Source organism: Durio zibethinus, chromosome 27 (genome assembly GCF_047325235.1).
Source record: "Durio zibethinus cultivar Kanyao isolate XHJ-2024 chromosome 27, ASM4732523v1, whole genome shotgun sequence".
Classification (NCBI taxonomy): Eukaryota; Viridiplantae; Streptophyta; class Magnoliopsida; order Malvales; family Malvaceae; genus Durio; species Durio zibethinus.
In genome coordinates, this window is record NC_143188.1 from 5,484,652 (window position 1) to 5,504,190 (window position 19,539).

The 19,539-nt window shown below is 33.0% G+C and overlaps 3 protein-coding genes across 6 annotated transcripts; 2 read left to right on the forward strand and 1 right to left on the reverse strand.

Moving 5' to 3' along the window:
* The first annotated feature begins 4,335 nt into the window (after positions 1 to 4,335).
* Positions 4,336 to 7,513, forward strand: LOC111279361 (uncharacterized). The gene is made up of 7 exons (XM_022866365.2): positions 4,336 to 4,609; positions 4,852 to 4,969; positions 5,152 to 5,240; positions 5,355 to 5,401; positions 5,493 to 5,581; positions 6,105 to 6,238; positions 6,768 to 7,513. The coding sequence occupies exons 1-7, from the start codon at positions 4,508 to 4,510 to the stop codon at positions 7,428 to 7,430; spliced, it is 1,242 nt and encodes a 413-aa protein (XP_022722100.2). The 5' UTR covers positions 4,336 to 4,507; the 3' UTR covers positions 7,431 to 7,513.
* Positions 7,514 to 10,544: 3,031 nt separating this feature from the next.
* Positions 10,545 to 13,702, reverse strand: HSP70T-2 (heat-shock protein 70T-2). 4 transcript variants are annotated; one of them, XM_089756657.1, is made up of 2 exons: positions 13,510 to 13,702; positions 10,545 to 12,390 (listed from the first exon to the last, which is right to left on the reverse strand). In XM_089756657.1, the coding sequence occupies exon 2, from the start codon at positions 12,246 to 12,248 to the stop codon at positions 10,707 to 10,709; it is 1,542 nt and encodes a 513-aa protein (XP_089612783.1). In that variant the 5' UTR covers positions 12,249 to 12,390; positions 13,510 to 13,702; the 3' UTR covers positions 10,545 to 10,706. The 4 variants fall into 4 exon arrangements, with proteins under 4 accessions (XP_089612783.1, XP_022723042.1, XP_022723044.1 ...); XM_022867307.2 differs by having other exon boundaries at positions 10,545 to 12,427; XM_022867309.2 differs by having other exon boundaries at positions 10,545 to 12,432.
* A 2,436-nt stretch (positions 13,703 to 16,138) lies between these two features.
* Positions 16,139 to 19,238, forward strand: LOC111279722 (homospermidine oxidase-like). The gene is made up of 5 exons (XM_022866745.2): positions 16,139 to 17,026; positions 17,561 to 17,945; positions 18,046 to 18,159; positions 18,253 to 18,791; positions 18,881 to 19,238. The coding sequence occupies exons 1-5, from the start codon at positions 16,251 to 16,253 to the stop codon at positions 19,077 to 19,079; spliced, it is 2,013 nt and encodes a 670-aa protein (XP_022722480.2). The 5' UTR covers positions 16,139 to 16,250; the 3' UTR covers positions 19,080 to 19,238.
* Positions 19,239 to 19,539: the final 301 nt, after the last annotated feature.

Genomic DNA, 19,539 nt, shown 5'->3' on the forward strand with positions numbered 1-19,539 from the left:
CCTTATTCTGTTGAATACTTGGCAATCCCACTACAAAGTCTAAGCTAAAATTATCCTTTCCAAAATGTTCTCCCAATGTACTATCATGAACTTTGGTAAAAATAGCTTGTCTTTTAGGACTATACAAGCAATTAGCTTTGAAGAGAAAGGCATCATAATTCTTGGCAATGTGGCACATTGTACATCATTGAAGGTGTTCCATCACATCCTTCTCCATTCTTGGGCTAATAAAACTTATCTTTTAAAAAAGTAAGTGTTTTATCCTATCGAAAGTGTCCACCTAGTGCACTATCATGAGTCTTATTGATTAAGGCTTGTCTCAAAGAACATGAGGAATGTAAAGGCTGTTAGCCTTGAAGAGATATCCATTATGCAACAAAAACAGGTTGTGTGGTCCTTACTTCCATTCTTCCTAAATTTGGATAAAATAAAGATTTGTCTCATAGAGCTCTTTGATTACAATAAATCCAATAACTTCAATAACCATATTTCTTAACAAGAAGTGCTTTCGACTTAAATTATTCGTCACTACATTCTGAGTTCCTGATTTGTTTTTGATAATGAAGTTGTAGACTTGAAGGAACTTCACCCAAGCTGCATGTCTTTTATTAAACTTATGTTAGCTATTGACAAACTTCAAAGCCTCATGGTCTGAATATATGACAAATGGCTTAGGGAGAAGATACTGACTCCAATGGAATAAAGCCCTATAAATGGCGTAAAACTTTTTGTCATAAATTGAATACCTTTTTTTTGGCTTCATTGAGCTGCTCATTGAAAAATGCTATAGACTTTCCTCCTTGACTTAAAATAGCACATATTTCAGAATTGGATACATCATATTCCACCTTAAATACTTGATAAAGTCTATTATATAGGGATAAGATGAGAGCTTCACTGATTTTAGTCTTAATGAGCTCAAAGCTATGTTAGGCTTCTTTAGTCCATTTAAAAGCTTTATTTTTTAAAAAATTGGTGATGAAAGCCATAATGAAGCTAAAACTCTTAATAAAATGCCTATAAAAAGGTGTATAGAAGTTTTGGATATCATGCAAAAATGCTGGTATTGGCCAATTTAAAATCGCCTCAACTTTGCTGGGATCTATATTTATTCCTTCATTTGACACCATAAACCTATTTATTCATAGAGACCATCGTTTATCTTAAAAGTTATTTTCCATTGATATCCAGACCTCATTCTAATTTGATGATAACCATTGCGTAGATCTATCTTGAAGAAAATAATTGCTCTATGTAGTTGGTTCAGCAAGTCATCTAAGTATGAAATAAAAAAACAATAATCAACTATGATTTTGTTGACTGCCCTATTATCTATACACATGTGCTATGATCCATCTTTCTTAGGCACTAAAAGGGTTGGGACTGCACAAAAGCTCATGCTTTCACACACCATTCCTTTTCTCACTAATTCATCAACTTGGCGTTACAACTTCGCATGCTTTTTAGGACTTATCCTATAGGCTACCTTATTGGGTAGAATAACTTTTGGGATAAGGTTTATATAGTGTTGAATGTCTCTTATTGGTGGTGGACCAGCTGAAAACTCTTCATGAACAACACCTTGAAATTCTACTAATAATGGTTGTATCATTGTAGGGGGCTTCTCATTATCTTTATTTTCTGCAATCAACACTAGTGTATATAAAGTATGCCCATTTTAATTTTTTTCCTGTAATTGGCTTTGGTAAACAAGTTGTTTCTTTCCCCTTTGATTGGTTTTGACATCATCATGGGCTCAGTAGGGCGTACGATGATTTTACATCCATCTTTCACGAATTTGTAAATGTTTCGATAACCATCATAAATGACCCTCCTATCATAATGCTAAGATCTTTCGAGTAGTAAATGACAAGCATCCATTAGAGCTACATCATATCATATTTCATCATTGCATTGCTTTCTTATGAAAAAAGAATCAAACACCTCTTGCTAACTTTGATTTCATTCTCTTTCTACAGTCAAGATAGCTTATTTGGTTGGGGGTGATCCACTACCTCGAGACCTAATTTTTGCATCATAAAGGTAAAAACAATGTTTTCAAAACTTTCACTATCAATTATAATATCACATACCTTTTCATAGATAGTACATTGAGTGTAAAATATATTTTTATGCAATCAATCTTCTTTCTTAGCATGTGCAGTACTTAAGCTGCATTGTATATCTAAAGATGCTCTGTAATCGCTATAGGTTACTTTTTCTTCCTCTTTAAGGTTTTGATTCTCTTTAGCTAGCTTTTCTGTATTTTTCTCAAAGTCTTTTTCTACTAGAGTCATAATCTTTTTATTTGGGCATTCTAAGGTATTATGTCCAAGCCCTTGACATTTAAAATGCCTTTTGGTTTATATACTAGACTAAGGCTTGCTTGTTGAGGTTTCGTGTTTCTTTTAAGGTTATTTTGGAATGGATTTAGAAGGAACAATAGTCTTGGATGAGCCACTTTTATTGATATAACCTTTTTGGGACCCAAATTTCAAGTTTCTACTATGGGCCTTCTTTTCTTATCTCTCTACCTTAAGGGCAAGCTTGCATGCATCATTGAAAGTCTAATAAGGTTGTAGCTGTATCACATTAACTTTCTCAATCTTCAATCTTTCAAGATATCGAGCAATAGTTTGCTCTTCCTATTTCACCAATTCACATTTTAGTATGAAGTGGTCAAACTCAGTCGTATATTCCTCTACTAAGAGATCTCTTTGCTTCAAGTTATGGAGCCTAAGGAAGACATCTTATTAAAAGTTGTTTGGAAGATACTTTCTTTTTAACTCTCTTTTCATTTTCTCCCAAGGTGTAATTTTTATTTTGCCTTCTTTTTTTCCTTGTTTCTTTAAAATTTTCCACCAAAATGATGTATGCTTTTTAAGTTTGATGGCCACTAGCTTTACCTTACAATATTCAGAGGCATCATGGTATTCAAATACGCATTCCATTGTGTGTAGCCAATCTAAAAATTCTTCATGTTACATCTTTCCCTCAAACTTAAAAATCTTTATCTTTCGATTGAATATACTAGATTGAAGTTAATTTCTGCTTAGATAGTCTCTGACTTACTGTGGGTGAAATAAGGTGTTATTATCAGAATCTTTGTTATTTTCATGGTATGAATTTGTTTCTCCTTCATCTTCTTTATTTTTTTTTATTGCCTCATTATCTTTTATTTTTCTTCTTGTATATATAGCTGATGTTGTAGTTAAATGATCTGTTATCGCATCTCCTCTATGAGGGTATCCTTAGGGTTAATATTAGTAGTTACCGTAATATCGGTGTTGACTTCAAACTTTTTTACTGGTGCTTGATGACGATGATCTGTCATAGCTTTACTACTAATTTAATGCCAAGAATTGATGTTTATGATGTGGAGATTAACTGCAAACATAAAAATTCACAAATAAGATAACTCACAAGAATTTGAATAATGGCAAAATATGATTTTTGGATTAAAAGAGATAAGAGTTCACTACAAAGACTAGAAACTAAGGAATACAAAAATATCACTATAAGAATTCTAATCAAGGATATAAAATAATAGAAGTTTACCACTCTAAAAAATTTACCTAAAAGATATAAAACTTAAAGAATAATCTAAAAGATTACTTAAGGATAAAGAAAACTCTAATTTACCTTATACCAAGGAATAACAACAAATAAATAGCTAGGAACATCCCTCAAAGCATGAAAACTTCTATATTAAATTACTAGAATCATGCCTAAAATCAATAAATTTGTATGTAAACACTGTACTCTGTAGTGTGAATGCAATTATTTGTCCATTTACTTTTGTAGATTACATATTGTTATGGTTAAAAATAAGTTTGAATTGAACAAATTACATTGAAAAAAATTTGTTTAAAACGTGTGATTAGAAATTTTAAATATTTGGTGTTGTTGTAAGTAATTAAAATATAAAAAAAATATATATATAAAATAATAAAATATTAAAAATATATAGATAATAAAGTGATTTTTCTCTTAAACGTATTTTTTTATGGCAAAAACATCAAATTTTTTATTTGAGTTGAAAAATCAAAATTTTATATAAAAAAATCAAAATTTTTTTATTATTTAATATTCCATTTGGATTAAAAATAATTTTTGAAGGCAACAAATTTTTTCAACATCAACGGTAAACGAGAACTTATAACGGTCGGTGGGCTATGCTATGAACGGGAACGACGTTTCCCGTTTAGGAATCGAAAAATCAAAAGCACTATTGACGTTGAACCTTACCCTATGTTTTATAAATATCTATATATATATATATATATTCTTTTTTTCTTGGCACGGCATGATATAACGGCGTTATCAGCTATCTCTCCGCTATATATAGGAACCCGTAGGCTCCCATGATTCAACTTTTCTAGTTTTTGAACATCTCTTCCCTCTCTCTCTTTTTCTCTTTTTTATATTCATCTCTTTACTGCAAGATTTTAATTGTTGCGTGAAGCAAAGTTTGGAATATTGGTGTTTTATTTTTGGTTTTCTCGAAATGTGGAAGAAAGAAGATCAGTTGAGAGATGAGAAAGCGAAGGAAAGAGTTGAAGCTGTTCTTCAACTTGTTAGGAAACAGTCTCCATTAACTGTGAAGCAGGTGGGGTTTTCTCAGTTTTTCAGATCTTTCTGTCACCAAACAACAATTATGAGGGAGGGTTTCTTTTAATTTCACTACTCCTTTCATTTTTTTGCATATAGTGCTTCAAACTTTTTTCATCAACGGTTTCATAAAAAAATCTTATAGCCAATCATTTTCTCGTACCAAGGACATAAGATTCCTGTGTAGCTAGCTGAGGTTTTCAAATTCTGATGTGATTTATTGTTTGTTTCATGAAACAGGAGAAGTACTGCAACAATGCTTGTATTGAGAGGTTTTTAAGGGCAAAATGTGATAATGTGAAGAAGGCTGCTAAACACTTACGAGCTTGTCTTTCTTGGAGAGAGAGTATTGGCACTGGTAACCATTTTTTGTCTTTCTATTCTTCTTCTTGTTTCCATAGCTTCTTTTTCTTTTTGTTTCTTATGTATCAAAGAGTCTTGCTTTTGCATTTCAAATTGAACGTTAAAAGTTACTCAAAGGGTTTCTTTTCCTTTTCTTTTCCTGGGTTTTTTTTTTTAATTTGTTTTGGATATATACAGAAAATTTGATAGCAGATGAGTTCTCAGCTGAGTTAGCTGAGGGAGTTGCTTATGTAGCTGGTCATGATGAAGAGTCCAAACCTATCGTGGTAATTTTCAACTCCCATTTGTTCTCTTTTCCACTAAACTAATTTTCTCAAGAGTTGAAGCTAGAAAATCATTTCTAGGAATTGAAAATCTTGTTCTGTTTGTCTTTGTTACAGATTTTCAGCATCAAACAAGATTACCAAAAGTTCCACTCTCAGAAACTGTGAGTAACACAAATTCTTGTCTTCTTTTTCTTGTTAACTAAGGAAAACAAGATCTAAATTTTGTTGTTTTTTTGTTTGTCATGTTTTTAGGCTTACTCGTTTGCTGGTTTTTACATTGGAGGTTGCTATAGGAACCATGCCCAAAAATGTAGAACAATTAGTTCTACTCTTCGATGCAAGTAAGTTTTCACAATTCAAATGACTACAATACCCTTACAAAATCCAATGAAAAACTCCACAAAACTTTGAAACTCGAGTTACTTTTGAGTCATTTTGTGTTCTGTGTCGTCATTGCACGCCGCTAGAGCAGTTTTATAATAATGTAATAAATGAGAGAAAAAAGCCCAAGACATGTAACCATGTCGAACAACCCGCAGGTTCTGAGACAACCTTAGATAATGTCCGGAGTGCCCCTTGATGTGTCAAAGTCAATATCACTTTTTTAGGGGATTATAGGGTATTATCGGTAATTGGACTTGTTATCATTATTATTCTTTTCTACACTTGGGAACTCCAGAAGTACCCAGGATTCTACTTTTTAAAGCTTTTATCTCCAATCCTCTGTAAATGTCGGACTTTAAATTTTTTAATCATAAATTAGTAAAAAAAAAAAAAGAAATTGAATTTATTAATTTGTAAAGGGGATTGGGGAATTTGCTGATGATTCTGAGAATTTTTTTTTTTTTTTTTTGTTTTGGACAGGCTTTTTCAGATCAGCATCGGCTTTTATGAACTTATTGCTGGCAGCACTGAAAATTATGGCCGAGTACTACCCTGGACGACTTTACAAGGCTTTTGTCATCGACCCACCTTCGCTGTTTTCCTATCTTTGGAAGGTAATTTGAAAACTCTGCCCACTTCTTTGTTCGTACTTGTTGCGTACCAAAACTTATTGGAAAAAATAATAATCATAAGTCTAATTCTGTTAAGCCTGAAATGCTCCCCGTTTGATCATCACAAGCTTAAGTCAAATCTTACACTCTAGTTTTCTCTTGGTGGGTCCTTTTATTCCATCTTGATTATCGGATGAGTTTGAAATTACATAAATATGATTCTATTTGTATTTATATTATATAAAATATAGTTAATTCATATATTTATTTTATATTTATATGATAATTATATATGATAATTTATAAAAATATAAAATATATATTTTTACTTTTGATAAATTTATATATGATTTTTTTTAAACTTTTAAAGTATTTCGCATTTGTTTTTTTAATATATTTTCATGAAAAATTACGTGATCATTTGCAAATTTTTCGGTTAATAACTTAGTTTCCATGCATTTGAAAATTTTGACTAGTCTAGAATAATGAGGCCTAAATCTAGTGTAAAATTAAACATTCTCTTCTTCTGTAGGGTGTTCGTCCATTTGTGGAGCTATCAACGGCAACGATGGTGGTATCATCACTAGATTTTGAAGAATCACTAGAGTTTAACGACTTTCCGTCGTATTCAACAGTCACATCTCTCCGGTTTGACCCCTCAATGAAATCAACGGCTAAGATCGGCTCATGTTCTTCCTCCAGATTCTCCTTCACCGTATCACATCATTTTGACTCTCTCAAGCCTTGGTACCTCACCTTGACTGACACGTCATCATTCAAAGTTGGACCCACAAGCCCCTCCTCCATCGGCCCAGCTCTGATCTCCCCCCTCAACGCTAGGTCCCTCTCCTTTGCATCACCGGCTGCCAGGACCCCACGTGGTAACATCACCATGAGGAAGAGCTTATTCCCATCTACACCTCTACCACAACGTAGCAAAGCCAGTGGATCCGTCAAAGCCAACTATCCGCGAACCCCACGGCCATTTTTTCTGCGATCACCTGCCACGTTTTTTGGAAGGGATTGCCACGTCAGTACCAAGACAGAAAAGTCTCGAGAGTCGTTCTTGCCATTTTTTAAGTTCTACAGGAGGCCGTACGATGAGATGATATACAGGTCAATGATGCGGCCCCCATTAGGTGGCCTAATCTCCATAGTCAAACGTCGCCACATGTCAGTATCACAACGGTTTTAATCCAAAATAACAAAAAAAAAAAATGCATAGAGCTACTGGTTAATGTTACGAAAACATTGAATTTTAGTGTAATATTTAATTTTATATTTAAATTTTAAAAATTATTAATTTAATATTTAAATTATAAATTTATTAATTAATGTGATATTTATTTTTATTATAATTAATTTTAAATGATAATATATGATAAATAAATATCTATTCAAAAATCAATATATTTATAATTTAAATATAGCATTAAAAATGTTTAAATTCAAATATAATATTATAAATTTTACTATAATTTAAAAATTATTCATAATATTAATCCATATATTTACATTGACTTCAAGTGTTAAAAGAACACAATCTTCATGCTGCTGGTGCTGTAATTATTAATTTGATTAGCACGAGGAAGAGAAATGAATGAATTGAGGGAGACAACGTGCGAGGTGGGATGTGAGTTATTGTGCAAAATTTGAGCATTGTTGGGCTAAAAATTTGTTTAATTAAAGTCGGCGTTTGGAGGACATGGGAAGAAGACACCGTGGTCGAAACGTTGAACATTGCATTGGAAATCATTGTACCAAATAAAACCAAAGCGTTGAAAAAAATTTATTTTGGTTTTTTTTTTTTTTTTTTTTCAAATGTTTTAATAGTTCATAGTTGATATTAATATATTATTTGTTTTAAGTTTTGGGAGATGTAGAATCTATGACTTTTTAATGTTTTACTTTGGTTTTGCGCCAAAAAAGGAGCATTTGAGTTTGAATCTTCTATTTGTATTGATTAGAAACATTTTCATATGATATGTCATATTATTTGTTTATTATGCATTGGTTTCAACTTAGCAGAGTTGGGTGGGATTGTGTGTCGTTTTATGTTGTTGTAAGGAGTCAAACTCAAAACAAAGAGCTTCTGATTCTTTACTTGTAGTATGAAAGGAGAAATTTGGGAAGAGTAATTCGTTTTGGAAAATGTAAAAAACAGAAAAGAAAAGAAAAGTAGGAGTGTCGTCGTGTAAGAGATGTCATTTTGTGTTTGGAAATTTACTGCTACCATCCATGGTGAAAATTTTTGGGGTTTGGGTTTGGGAGGAGAGTGTAAATTTAGGGCCAGAAATGAGGGTACGATTACAGAGAGAGAGAATGTGTGGAGTTCATCCTTTGTTGTTTGCCAGGTTGGGAAGCGTCGCTTTCGTTTGGATTTTTGGGGCATATCCAGGGAATGGGATTGTCATGGGATTTTAATTACTGAGCGTCTGAGCGGTGTGATGCGTCTGTATTTATTAGTCTCTGCAGGATTGTTTAGATTCAGTGAGATTCGAGCATTCCCTCTTTCTTTTTTCCTTTTTTTTTTTAAATTTTTTTAAAAGGAGGTCATAATATAAAAATAAAAAAAAATTATAAGTGTTAAGAGTTAACTTGACATATATTGAATATCACTGTAAATCAATCAAACTAAGTTTTGGGGTCCTTTACTCTGTGTTGTTAATTTTATCAAGTTGACAAATATAAAAGCAATCTTTCATTGAATATGTTCTGCCACCTTGATTTTTCAATGTATTTCTTTTTCCATATAAGTAAATCTAAAGAATCCCTACGCTTAAAAAGCTAAGACATGCATGCATTCACAAACATACAAATTCATTAAATTTGAAGTCAAGCTACCACTCACATTGAATAATTACTATAGAAATGGTTAATGACTGAGTACTGTACTTGAAAAGGATTTCGATACCTTCCTAGGAAACCAATCTAACTGTTTACCAACATTCCTCTCTTCTAGTAGGCTGTGGTGAAGCCCATTCGTTATAGGTCTAAATAACGCAGCAAATTCCTCTACCCAGAACAACACCTAATTAAATCATCCAAGATCCATATCCACAAAGTTTAGAATATGATGATGCTGGTGGAGGATGATTAGACTAGTAGAGTAAGGACAACAGTGTTTTTTTGGTCATAGAATTTACATGCAAAAGCAAATTGATTAAATTCCATTTTTTATAGGATTCAAAGGCATATTCAAATTTTATTTTAAAGTTTCAAAGATGTATACTTCCATATTCACATCTGCCTTTCTTGGTGTTCTTCCTACTCCAGTAACAATGATTCCTCAATTTGCTGTTACAAATTCTTGCATTTTCTATGCTTGAATAAGGCTCATTCATGACCTGCAGTTGGCCAGCCAGTCTCCGAGAACACAACTTTGTCATCCTCCTTGCCCTTTGCCCTCACTATTGCTGCTATAAAGGCGTATACCATAGGATCAGATAGATTATAGTACACTAATGGAATGACGGGCGTTTGAGACTGAAACAAATTAATCATAGTCTAATGAAATATGGTTAGGCTCTGAGGCAAGGGCAAAGGAAGGGTACAGATAGATTAGAAGTGGTGAGCCTTTGCCATAGAGATAGCAAGTCAGATTGCTCATATAATTTGATTAAATTGGCCCCGGAAAGGGGGTATGAGGCGCCTAAGAATCTGCTTCCAAGTTCCAACAGCTAATTGGCTCTTGGAGATTTGCTATGGCTCTTAGGGCATAAGATGCTTGGGATCGCATTACTGCCTGCGCAGAGATATCGGAACCCGACACCTCTTCGGATGTATGTGACAATGTGGTCTTGGAACCACTTATCTGCAGCTTCTTGGCTTGATGCCACACGCGTAATTGCCTCATTTGGAACCCCCTATTGTCACTACCACATTGGTTCCACTCAATGCCTCTTAAGATTTCAAGGTTGGCATATTGAACCCTAATCAATTAGATTTTGTCGTTCAATTCTGTTGAGAGGAAACCAATGGCCCGTCTAGGAGAAGGCAGATTTTCTTCCATAATTGATGCCAGTATCATCACCTGGAAAAAAAAAAAAATTATAGGCTACGGTAAGGAGAAAAATTTACTCACCGAAGACTGTTAATGGGTGCAAAATAAGGACTACACAAATCACGACTCTCATTGCAGTTGCCGGTGCCATCTTCTCCAGATTGTCTAATCAACATAAACGGAATATACATAAATATAAAACAGTAAGAAATGAATGAAACATAGTAAAAAATATATGGTCTAGTAGTCTGAACCCAAAAAATCCTTGCGTCCTGAGGGGTTGTAAAGGAAGAAAAAGGAAGAATATACATAAATAACACCAAACATGCTTTATTTCATTACACCAAGCTCACATCTATGGAAGTATGCAAACACAGAACACAACTGTTCTAGCTGAAAACTGGTTCTCTTATGGACGAAAAAACATAAAATATTCAAATAAAAAACAGTAAAGGAAGAGCATCAATTTTATATTTTCTTCTGCACTGTCACCACGTCCAGAGTTGACCCGTATGCTCTATGCAGAGCTTCAGCGCACCAACCATGCCCATCATCAACGGTTGGCATCCTTACTTCCATTACTGGAACTACAGGTTGTTGAGAACCTGGCAGAATGACCCCAGCCAAAACTCTGAGCACATTTGATGCATCAATGTCCATGCAGACATTTATCTCTGGAACTCCTTTAGGTGCTGGAGGAATTCCCATAATCTTGAAATAGCCGAGCAGATGATTATCTTCTGCCTTCTCCGCTTCACCTTCATAGACAACAATCAATACGTCAGTCTGGCTATCATGGACAGTCGTGAAGATCAGTTCTTTCCGAGCTGGCATTGTAGTGTTTCTAGGTATAATGGGCACAAGTGTATTCCCATTAGCTCGTATCCCAATTCCAAGAGCTGTTGCTTGAATAGTTAACAAGTCCAAGCTGCCAAAAGGATCACTGATACCTGAAGCCACTGCTCCTTCTAGTGCAGCCCCACACACTGCTGCTTCTAGTGGGTTCATACCTTTGTAAAGTTCTTCTCTTTTACATACACTCTTAACAAGATTTCTTATTTTTGGAATATATGAACAGCCACCCACAACTATTACATCAGTCAGATCATCTATCTCTACCTTTGCATCATGTAAGCATTGGATTGTCACACTCTCACACTTCTCAAAGATCTTCTGGTTTACCTCTTCAAATTCCTCCCGATTCACCACCTTACATATTCTTGTCCCATTACCCAAGTCTACATCAATTTGGACACTCTCTTGGAAAGAGAGCTTGTGAATGGCATCCTGAGTTGCAACTCGAAGTAATCCCATTGACTTGATCTCATTAATACTGTGGCTTGAGAAGAGTTTCTCTGAATTCGGCAAGAGATGGCGCATCATGTTCTGAAGAAGGTCTTCTCCTCCGGTTGCACTTCCAGCTAAGGCTTTAATCTGTGAAACTCCTCCAGCTGTAGCTGTCACAACAACATCACAATACCCTGCACCCATATTAAAAACGAGAGCAATCTTTTCACTTCCACTGCCCATATTGTCATGTATCATCTGTTGTTGCTGCTGTGCATATAGTAATGCCACAGCAGTTGGTTCAGGCATCAATCTAAGAACATGAAGACCAGCCATAGCACAAGCTCGTTCAATTCGAGTCAATTGAAACCGGCTAAGAGAAACTGGGATTGACAATACAACATTCCTTATAGGCCGCTTCAATTGAATTTCAGCCATGATTCTTAATTCAACCAGAAATATTGCAAGAACTTCTTCAGGTGTAGTGGATCTCCAAACATTGTTCACCAAGGCAGCAATAAAAGGACGAACACCAATGTCCAAAGTCTGAACTAGAAAAGGAAGGTTTTTGCTTGCATGAACAACTGGATCAGTGTCAACTCGTCCAATAAGACGTTTCATGTTGAAGATTGCAGCCCCGGATAACATTTCGTGCTCATGAGAAAGTTGATTGCTCACTCCACCTGAAGGAATTTCATCTTTGAATGTAACATATGAACGCATCAACTTCTGGTTCCTAGTATTCTTGAGAAGCTCTACTTGTGAGCCATTCCAGATAGCGACGCTGCATTGTGAAGTTCCAATATCAATTCCAATTGCAATTTCTGGAAAAGCAGACGAAGATTTCCCCTCCCCTGTTGTTTCACTGTCAGATGCCACAGTGTACGCTGGTTCAGCCATTCCTGCACTTTGACAGAATAACTAAACAACAATGACATTTATCCTATACTCATGATCAATGAAAAGGAGCTTCTAATAATCATATACACTTGTGAAAAAACAAGCACAGCAAAAATAAGAAGTTGGAATCAGACTTCAAGTATTTTTCTCTGATCCTGAAATATATTTAGTCCCTTAGTAACAAGAAAATTGAAAAACTTTTTCTAAGTCCTTGTCCACGCATAAAATATAATGCCACAACAATATCTTTCAATTCTTTTATAAAAACTCAATTTCACAAACTTATGAACCATATATTGCCTCAAAACAGTACATTTACTATTACTATAAAAGTTTTAGCCAATTCAAAAACCATAAACTTTTTATTAAGGAAAAAAAAAGAACGAAAAATGATTACTGTTCAATCCCAGCAAGTCACAAATGCAATGTTAATCTCCCATCCTCATGCGTATTTGAAGAAAGCTTATTTAAGTACCCAGAAGCAACCATTAGAATGGCATTTTAGCCTCAAACTTTGCAGGGTAACTACATCATGGAATTATAAAAACAATCATTCATGTAGGACTTTTTACAAACGCTTGAAATATACTACTATTACAAACCAATAGACAAAATCATGCAAGCCTGCGATTTCTAAACTCAAAACTCCACTATGAACATAAAACATATAGTCACCCATAAAGATAAAAAAGAAAAAGAGCGTTTCATAAAAAGCCATTCAGACTATAAACCCCAACACTGAAATTTCCCAAGTAGTTAACAACCCATCAGAAGAAGATCATAAAGCTGAAAACTTTTAGCTATCAAAAACAACACTGGTGGACGATCGAGTTCCTAAATTTCCAATAAAAAGCCATATCCGAACACTAAAAATCGTCCACTTTTGGGATAAAACAAAACCGACCCAGTTCTATAAACTATATATTTCACATCTTCGACATTCAAAGAAAACGAAAACAAGAAGCAAAGAACTGGTCATTCCCAAGCTGCATTGAAAAAAAATGGAAGAGGATTGTATAAAAGAAAAAAAAACGAGCTTCATAAAATCAATAACGAAAGAAGAGTGAGTAAGAGAAATGCAAACCTGCTAAAAGCAAGGGCAAAATAGTAAAGCCAAATTTGGAGACTGGAGAATGGTTTTTAGTAGAGAAAAGGAGAAGGTGGCTAAGAATGTAGAAAGTAGAAGAGGCGAGAAGAAGAGTTGAGAATCGAGACAGGTTGACTCTCTGCTTACGCACTGAGAAAAAATTCTAGAGTTTCCTAGAGAGAGACTGCTCTTTTCATAGGTATTAATAAAAGAAAAGAAAAAAAAAAAAAGGGAAAAGGAAGTATATATACTTCTTGGATAGTTGAAATTAATAAGTAAAAAAAAAAAAGTAATTTTAAGAATCATTATTTTGATAAATAGTGAAAAGAATAATTTATTATAATATATTTTTTTAATTATAATATTTTTTTAATAAAATAACATATAATAGATAAATATATTTTTATATTATTTAATTTGTATAAATAATTTTTTAAAATAAAATTAAGTATATTTAATATGATAAGATGTATTAATTAATTATTGATTTACTTTTAATTTTGTATTTAATTCAACATTTTAATTTATTCTAACAATAATTTAACTTATTTTGTTATTAAGACTTAAAAAATTATAAAATATTTATAAATCATAATATTATATAAAATACTTTTAAAAGAAAATTATCTTTGTAAAATACGTCTGTTATATAATCAAATCTAATGTTATAATAAAAATATAGATATAATAAACCTTTCATAAAAATAAAATTTTTTCGACTTTTTTTTCCTTAGTTTTTCTTCCTAATTGAGATATTAAGAAAGTTAAGATTATAAGATATGCCAAAAGTTATTGGATTTTTACTTTTTTTTTTAAATGAATAGTTTATCTAAATAAAAAAATAATTTTTTTGTTTCTATTATTTTTTTTTTATTTTTCTTCCCCTCCTCTCAGTCCAAATATAGTGTAGAGAGTCATTCTTTTTCTTCCTTTATAGTTGTTTAATAAATTTTACTTATCCCTAAAATAAATAACAAAACAATTTTAAAAATAAAAATTGATATAGCATCACTAAATAAAATAATTAAACATCCAAATATTTGAGTTGGTGTTTGATTTTTATTTCAAAAATAAGATTTCAAATTTTGTATCTTTAAATAAAATAATTTTAATCAATTACTAAATGATTTTTTATTTTTAATCTTTAAATTTGAGTCATAACAAAAAATTTATAATATATAGCAAGAAAAAACTTATTTGTTTAAATAAATATTGGAAACTTAATTAAATTGATTCATGAGTTGTTATTAATTCAATTTCTAATACATAAAATCAATTTTTTTAATTTAATAATCTCATATTACAATATTTTTATTAAAAAAATACTTTAAATGAGAAGTGAATACATGAAATATTATTAGTTAAAATTGTAAATAATCTTACTTCCCTCACCATTTTCTCAACTATTTATACTTATCAACAATAAATATTAGATAAATTAAAAAATGAATCATCAGAATTCAGATCACGAGTTAATAAATTAATCTATAAATAAAATATTGAAATAAAATAAAGTATATAAATTATTGACACGAGTGAAAAAAAATTGTGTTGAGCTAGAAGTAATTTTTAGGGTTAATGTTTTCGAATAACTTCTAAACTATAATAAAAATATTTAATATAATATTTAAATTTTAAAAAAATTTTAATATGATATTTAAATTAAGAATTGATATTTATAATTAATATGATTAATTTTAAATAATGATACATAACACAAATAATTATTCAAATATCAAATTAACTAATAAATTTATAATTTAAATATTACATTAAAAATATTTTAAATTTAAATATCATATTAAATATTTTATTGTAATTTTAATACAATTTGTAATATTAGCTTTTTTTAATCATTTAAGTCATCTAATCAATTTACATAAGTACCGACATGGGCTTGGTCCGTTTTGCAAGGGAGTACTTTTTTTTTTTTTCAGTCAGGTTTTGATTTTTGTCGATGTGACAAAGGGTCTGATTGGGGCCCTACACTCCTATTTGGGCTCCTTAATTAAAATGGGCTTTTATAAGTAAATTTTAGCTTTTTTCCCCTTTCTATTTAACTTTGTTTATAAATAAAATGAATTTAAATTCATTTCTGCCCGATGGATCCGAACATATCAGCACACTCAAAAAAGAGCAATCAAAATCGTCCGATCTGCCATGAAAAAAATAGTATTGTCGAGAGATCAAACATTTATGTCGGTTAAATTATTGCTGTATTTAAAAAGTAAATTTAATAATTTATGTATTTATTTAATATTTATATATATATATATAAAAGATAAAAATTATTGTATTATACTTTATGCCATTTGATTTTTATTAAATTTTTAAATAATATTATTTGTGTATTTTTTTTATTGTGTTATTGTATTATATTAAAAATTAAAAATTTTAATGCAATTAATACCATTAAATAGAAATAATAGTAGAAGTAGGATATTATATGACCCGCACCAAACAAAATAATGTCTCATCTAAACTCCAAAACTGTACAGAAACATATTCATCTTATTGTTTGTTTTTCGTACATTTGAAAACTCCATTTCAAGGTAAGATCATTTTCGTTCATATAATTGAAATTTAGGAAACGACCTTCTTGTTTTTCCATAGATATTTTTCCTTCACATATGTATAATTCAACTTTAGACAACTATCTTGTTTTTTTTCCATAGAAAACTGAACTACTTGGATATAAAGCCAGCTATCCATCCATGGTCCATCACTAAAAAATAACAATGGCACATTACTCAAAAAATTTCCTCTTCTTTCTCTTCTCCACCCTCTCCATTGTTCCCTTCTCCCACCAAATCCAACACCCTCTAGACTCTTTAACACCAAACGAGTTCATCCAGGTTCAAGCCATTGTTAAACAATCATTCCCCACCTCCAACCACAACTTGACCTTCCAATACATAGGCTTAGAAGAACCAAATAAACAGGTTGTCATTTCCTGGCTGGAGAGCTATTCCACGACACCCCCACCTCGCCAAGCCCTGGTTATAGCACGTATAAACCATAAGACTTGTGAAATCATCGTTGATTTATCGCGTAACAGAATCATTTCTGATCAAATTTACAATGGTTATGGATACCCTTTACTCACTTTTGAAGAACAAAATGCCGCAGAGTTGTTGTTGTTTAAGCATGCACCGTTCTTGGCTTCCATAAGTAAGAGAGGGCTCAAGATTGAGGAGGTTCTGTGCGGAAGCTTTGCCGTAGGATGGTTTGGAGAGAAGAAAAAAAATGGAAGGATAGTTAAGGTTTTGTGTTATTATCTGGATGGGACAGTTAATTTGTACATGAGGCCTATAGAGGCAATCACTGTGACAGTTGATCTTGAAGAAATGAAGATCATACATTTTCAGGATAGATTCATGATCCCTGTGCCAAAGGCTACTGGGACAGATTACAGAGAGTCCAAGCAGAGGGCACCTTTCGGGCCACAGTTGAAAGGAATCACGGTTGTGCAACCAGACGGGCCTAGTTTCTCCATTGATGGAAACAGAGTTAGGTAAGTGCAGTAATGAGGGGCCAACTATGACTATTTATTTCTTATCCTGCCACTAGTTGTTGAAATTATTAGCCTATTTGTAAAGCTGTCTGAACTCATTGTTGAAGAGACAACATGTATATTAATGGTAGTGGTAATATCATACATAGGAAGGAAATTAAATGTCATATAGTAAATTCATTCTTAAAAAAATTAACCAAAAAAAAAAAAATCATTCTTAAGATGAATAGGAGGCTTAACTCAGTTAATGTAGCACCTTCTACGACCTAGCATTGAGTACGTTTAGAGTTCGAATCTCTAACTTATAATCTTTTTTTCTGTCCCTAGACTACATAAAAATAAAAAAAAATCCATTCTTCAGTGATAATGACTTGTAGACTCCTACTAGAAATGACAAAAGACTTCGTTTCAGTGTGGGGTTTATGTTCAGTTTATGCTATCGCTTTTCCATAACTTTTACTAGGTAAATTTGTACACATTTCCTTGGTTTGGTTTCCTTTAACACAATATTGTCCATTTGTTGATTTAAATCAGGTGGGCTAATTGGGATTTTCATATGAGTTTCGATGCTCGGGCTGGTCCAATAATATCTTTAGCATCCATATATGACACTGAGAAGCAAAATTTTCGTAGGGTGATGTATAGGGGATTTGTATCAGAGCTCTTTGTTCCATACATGGATTTAACTGAAGAATGGTACTATAGAACATTTTTTGATGCCGGGGAATATGGATATGGTCTATGTGCAGTGCCACTTGAACCACTTAGAGACTGCCCAGCCAATGCAGTATTCATGGGTGCATTTGTTGCTGGGCAGGATGGGATGCCTATTGAGATGCCTAATGTTTTCTGCATCTTCGAACGGAACGCTGGCGATGTAATGTGGCGACACACTGAGACTATGATTCCAGAAGTACTGGTATGTCAAAATTTCAGTAAGTTCTTGGTGGTTCTTATTGTAACTTCAGCTGAAGTTTTGGAAGGTTTACTAATGCAATGGAAATTTAATGGTTTTGCAGGTTACAGAGGTTAGGCCAGAAGTGAGCCTTGTAGTTAGGATGGTATCAACTGTGGGCAATTATGACTACATAAATGACTGGGAATTCAAGCAGACTGGATCCATTAAAGTCACAGTAAAGTCACATTAATTGGTTACTTTACTAATGTCATTAAGGATTTCTAGGTGCCTTTGTTTTGATTTTGTCTGAAATTACCATTCTTAACAGGTTGGACTATCTGGATTACTAGAAGTAAGGGGATCAAAATACAGCCACAAAGACCAAATACATGAGGAAGTCTATGGCACATTATTGGCAGAAAACACATTAGGTGTTCACCATGATCATTTCCTCACCTACTACCTTGATCTTGATGTCGATGGTGAATCCAACTCCTTTGTGAAGTCCAAATTGCAAACAACCAGAGTTACTGACCAAAGCTCACCTAGAAAAAGTTACTGGACGGTTGTTAGTGAAACAGCTAAAACTGAGTCAGATGCAAAAATTAAACTTGGCTCGGAGTCAGCTGATCTTCTAGTTGTGAATCCTAACAAGAAAACTAAAGTGGGTAACCTCGTTGGCTACCGATTGATCCCAGGATCAGTTACCGGTCCCCTTTTAACAGACGATGATTATCCACAGATTCGGGGAGCTTTCACCAAGTACAACGTGTGGATTACACCATATAACAAGTCTGAAAAATGGGCAGGGGGATTATATCTTGATCAAAGCAGAGGAGATGACACTTTAGCAACATGGAGCAGCAGGTATAGTGTTATTAAAGATTATTTTTACTTTTCCTTATTGGATTGATCGGTATTGCTATAATGTTGATTATTATTGGTTTAATATACAGGAATAGAAGAATAGAGAACAGGGACATTGTGTTATGGTACACATTTGGTTTTCATCATGTACCTTACCAAGAAGATTTTCCTTTGATGCCAACAATAAGCAACGGATTTGAGCTCCGGCCAGCCAACTTTTTTGAGAACAATCCCGTGCTTAAAGTAAAAGTTACTAGCTTTGGCAGGTGGCCTAATTGCTCCATATAACGCTTGGCATGAAAAATGTGAATTTGGTGCATTCAGCATGAAGAACACTAACTGACTTTCTTTGCTTCATTTTCACTCTTTACTTTTGAAGAGATAATCTTGATTTTCTTGGATTATAGCAAAGAAAAGAAAATTGTGGAGTTCACCATTTTGAAACCAACTCAACAGTGGTTCATAATTCAATGCAATGTTATCTAGTGAAGATCATTGAAACCAAATTACCAACAGAAAAGTGGTTCATGATTCAACTCAACTCTTTTTGCTCAACAAAATAAATCACCTTGGACACAAAGAAACGGGACTTTTTGGACTCATTATTACTCCAAAATACATAAAAATCACTTGGTTTCTATCTTTTAGAGGGCTGATTTAGTGATATCATTGATGGATTCAAGCCCTGGTATTGGATTAATAAATCAAAAGAGCTAGATATGATAAAAATGGTCTATCATTTGTTGGG

What these genes read in the sequence shown, in the direction of transcription:
- LOC111279722 (XM_022866745.2), top strand. Translation starts at nt 16,251, where the DNA reads ATGGCACATTACTCAAAAAATTTCCTCTTCTTTCTCTTCTCCACCCTC. An exon ending in CTGGATCCATTAAAGTCACA is followed by an intron (nt 18,160 to 18,252) that starts GTAAAGTCACAT and finishes CATTCTTAACAG; the next exon opens with GTTGGACTATCTGGATTACT. An exon ending in TTAGCAACATGGAGCAGCAG is followed by an intron (nt 18,792 to 18,880) that starts GTATAGTGTTAT and finishes TTTAATATACAG; the next exon opens with GAATAGAAGAATAGAGAACA.
- LOC111279361 (XM_022866365.2), top strand. Translation starts at nt 4,508, where the DNA reads ATGTGGAAGAAAGAAGATCAGTTGAGAGATGAGAAAGCGAAGGAAAGA. An exon ending in GAGAGAGAGTATTGGCACTG is followed by an intron (nt 4,970 to 5,151) that starts GTAACCATTTTT and finishes GGATATATACAG; the next exon opens with AAAATTTGATAGCAGATGAG. An exon ending in AAGTTCCACTCTCAGAAACT is followed by an intron (nt 5,402 to 5,492) that starts GTGAGTAACACA and finishes TCATGTTTTTAG; the next exon opens with GCTTACTCGTTTGCTGGTTT.
- HSP70T-2 (XM_022867307.2), bottom strand. Translation starts at nt 12,425, where the DNA reads ATGGCTGAACCAGCGTACACTGTGGCATCTGACAGTGAAACAACAGGG.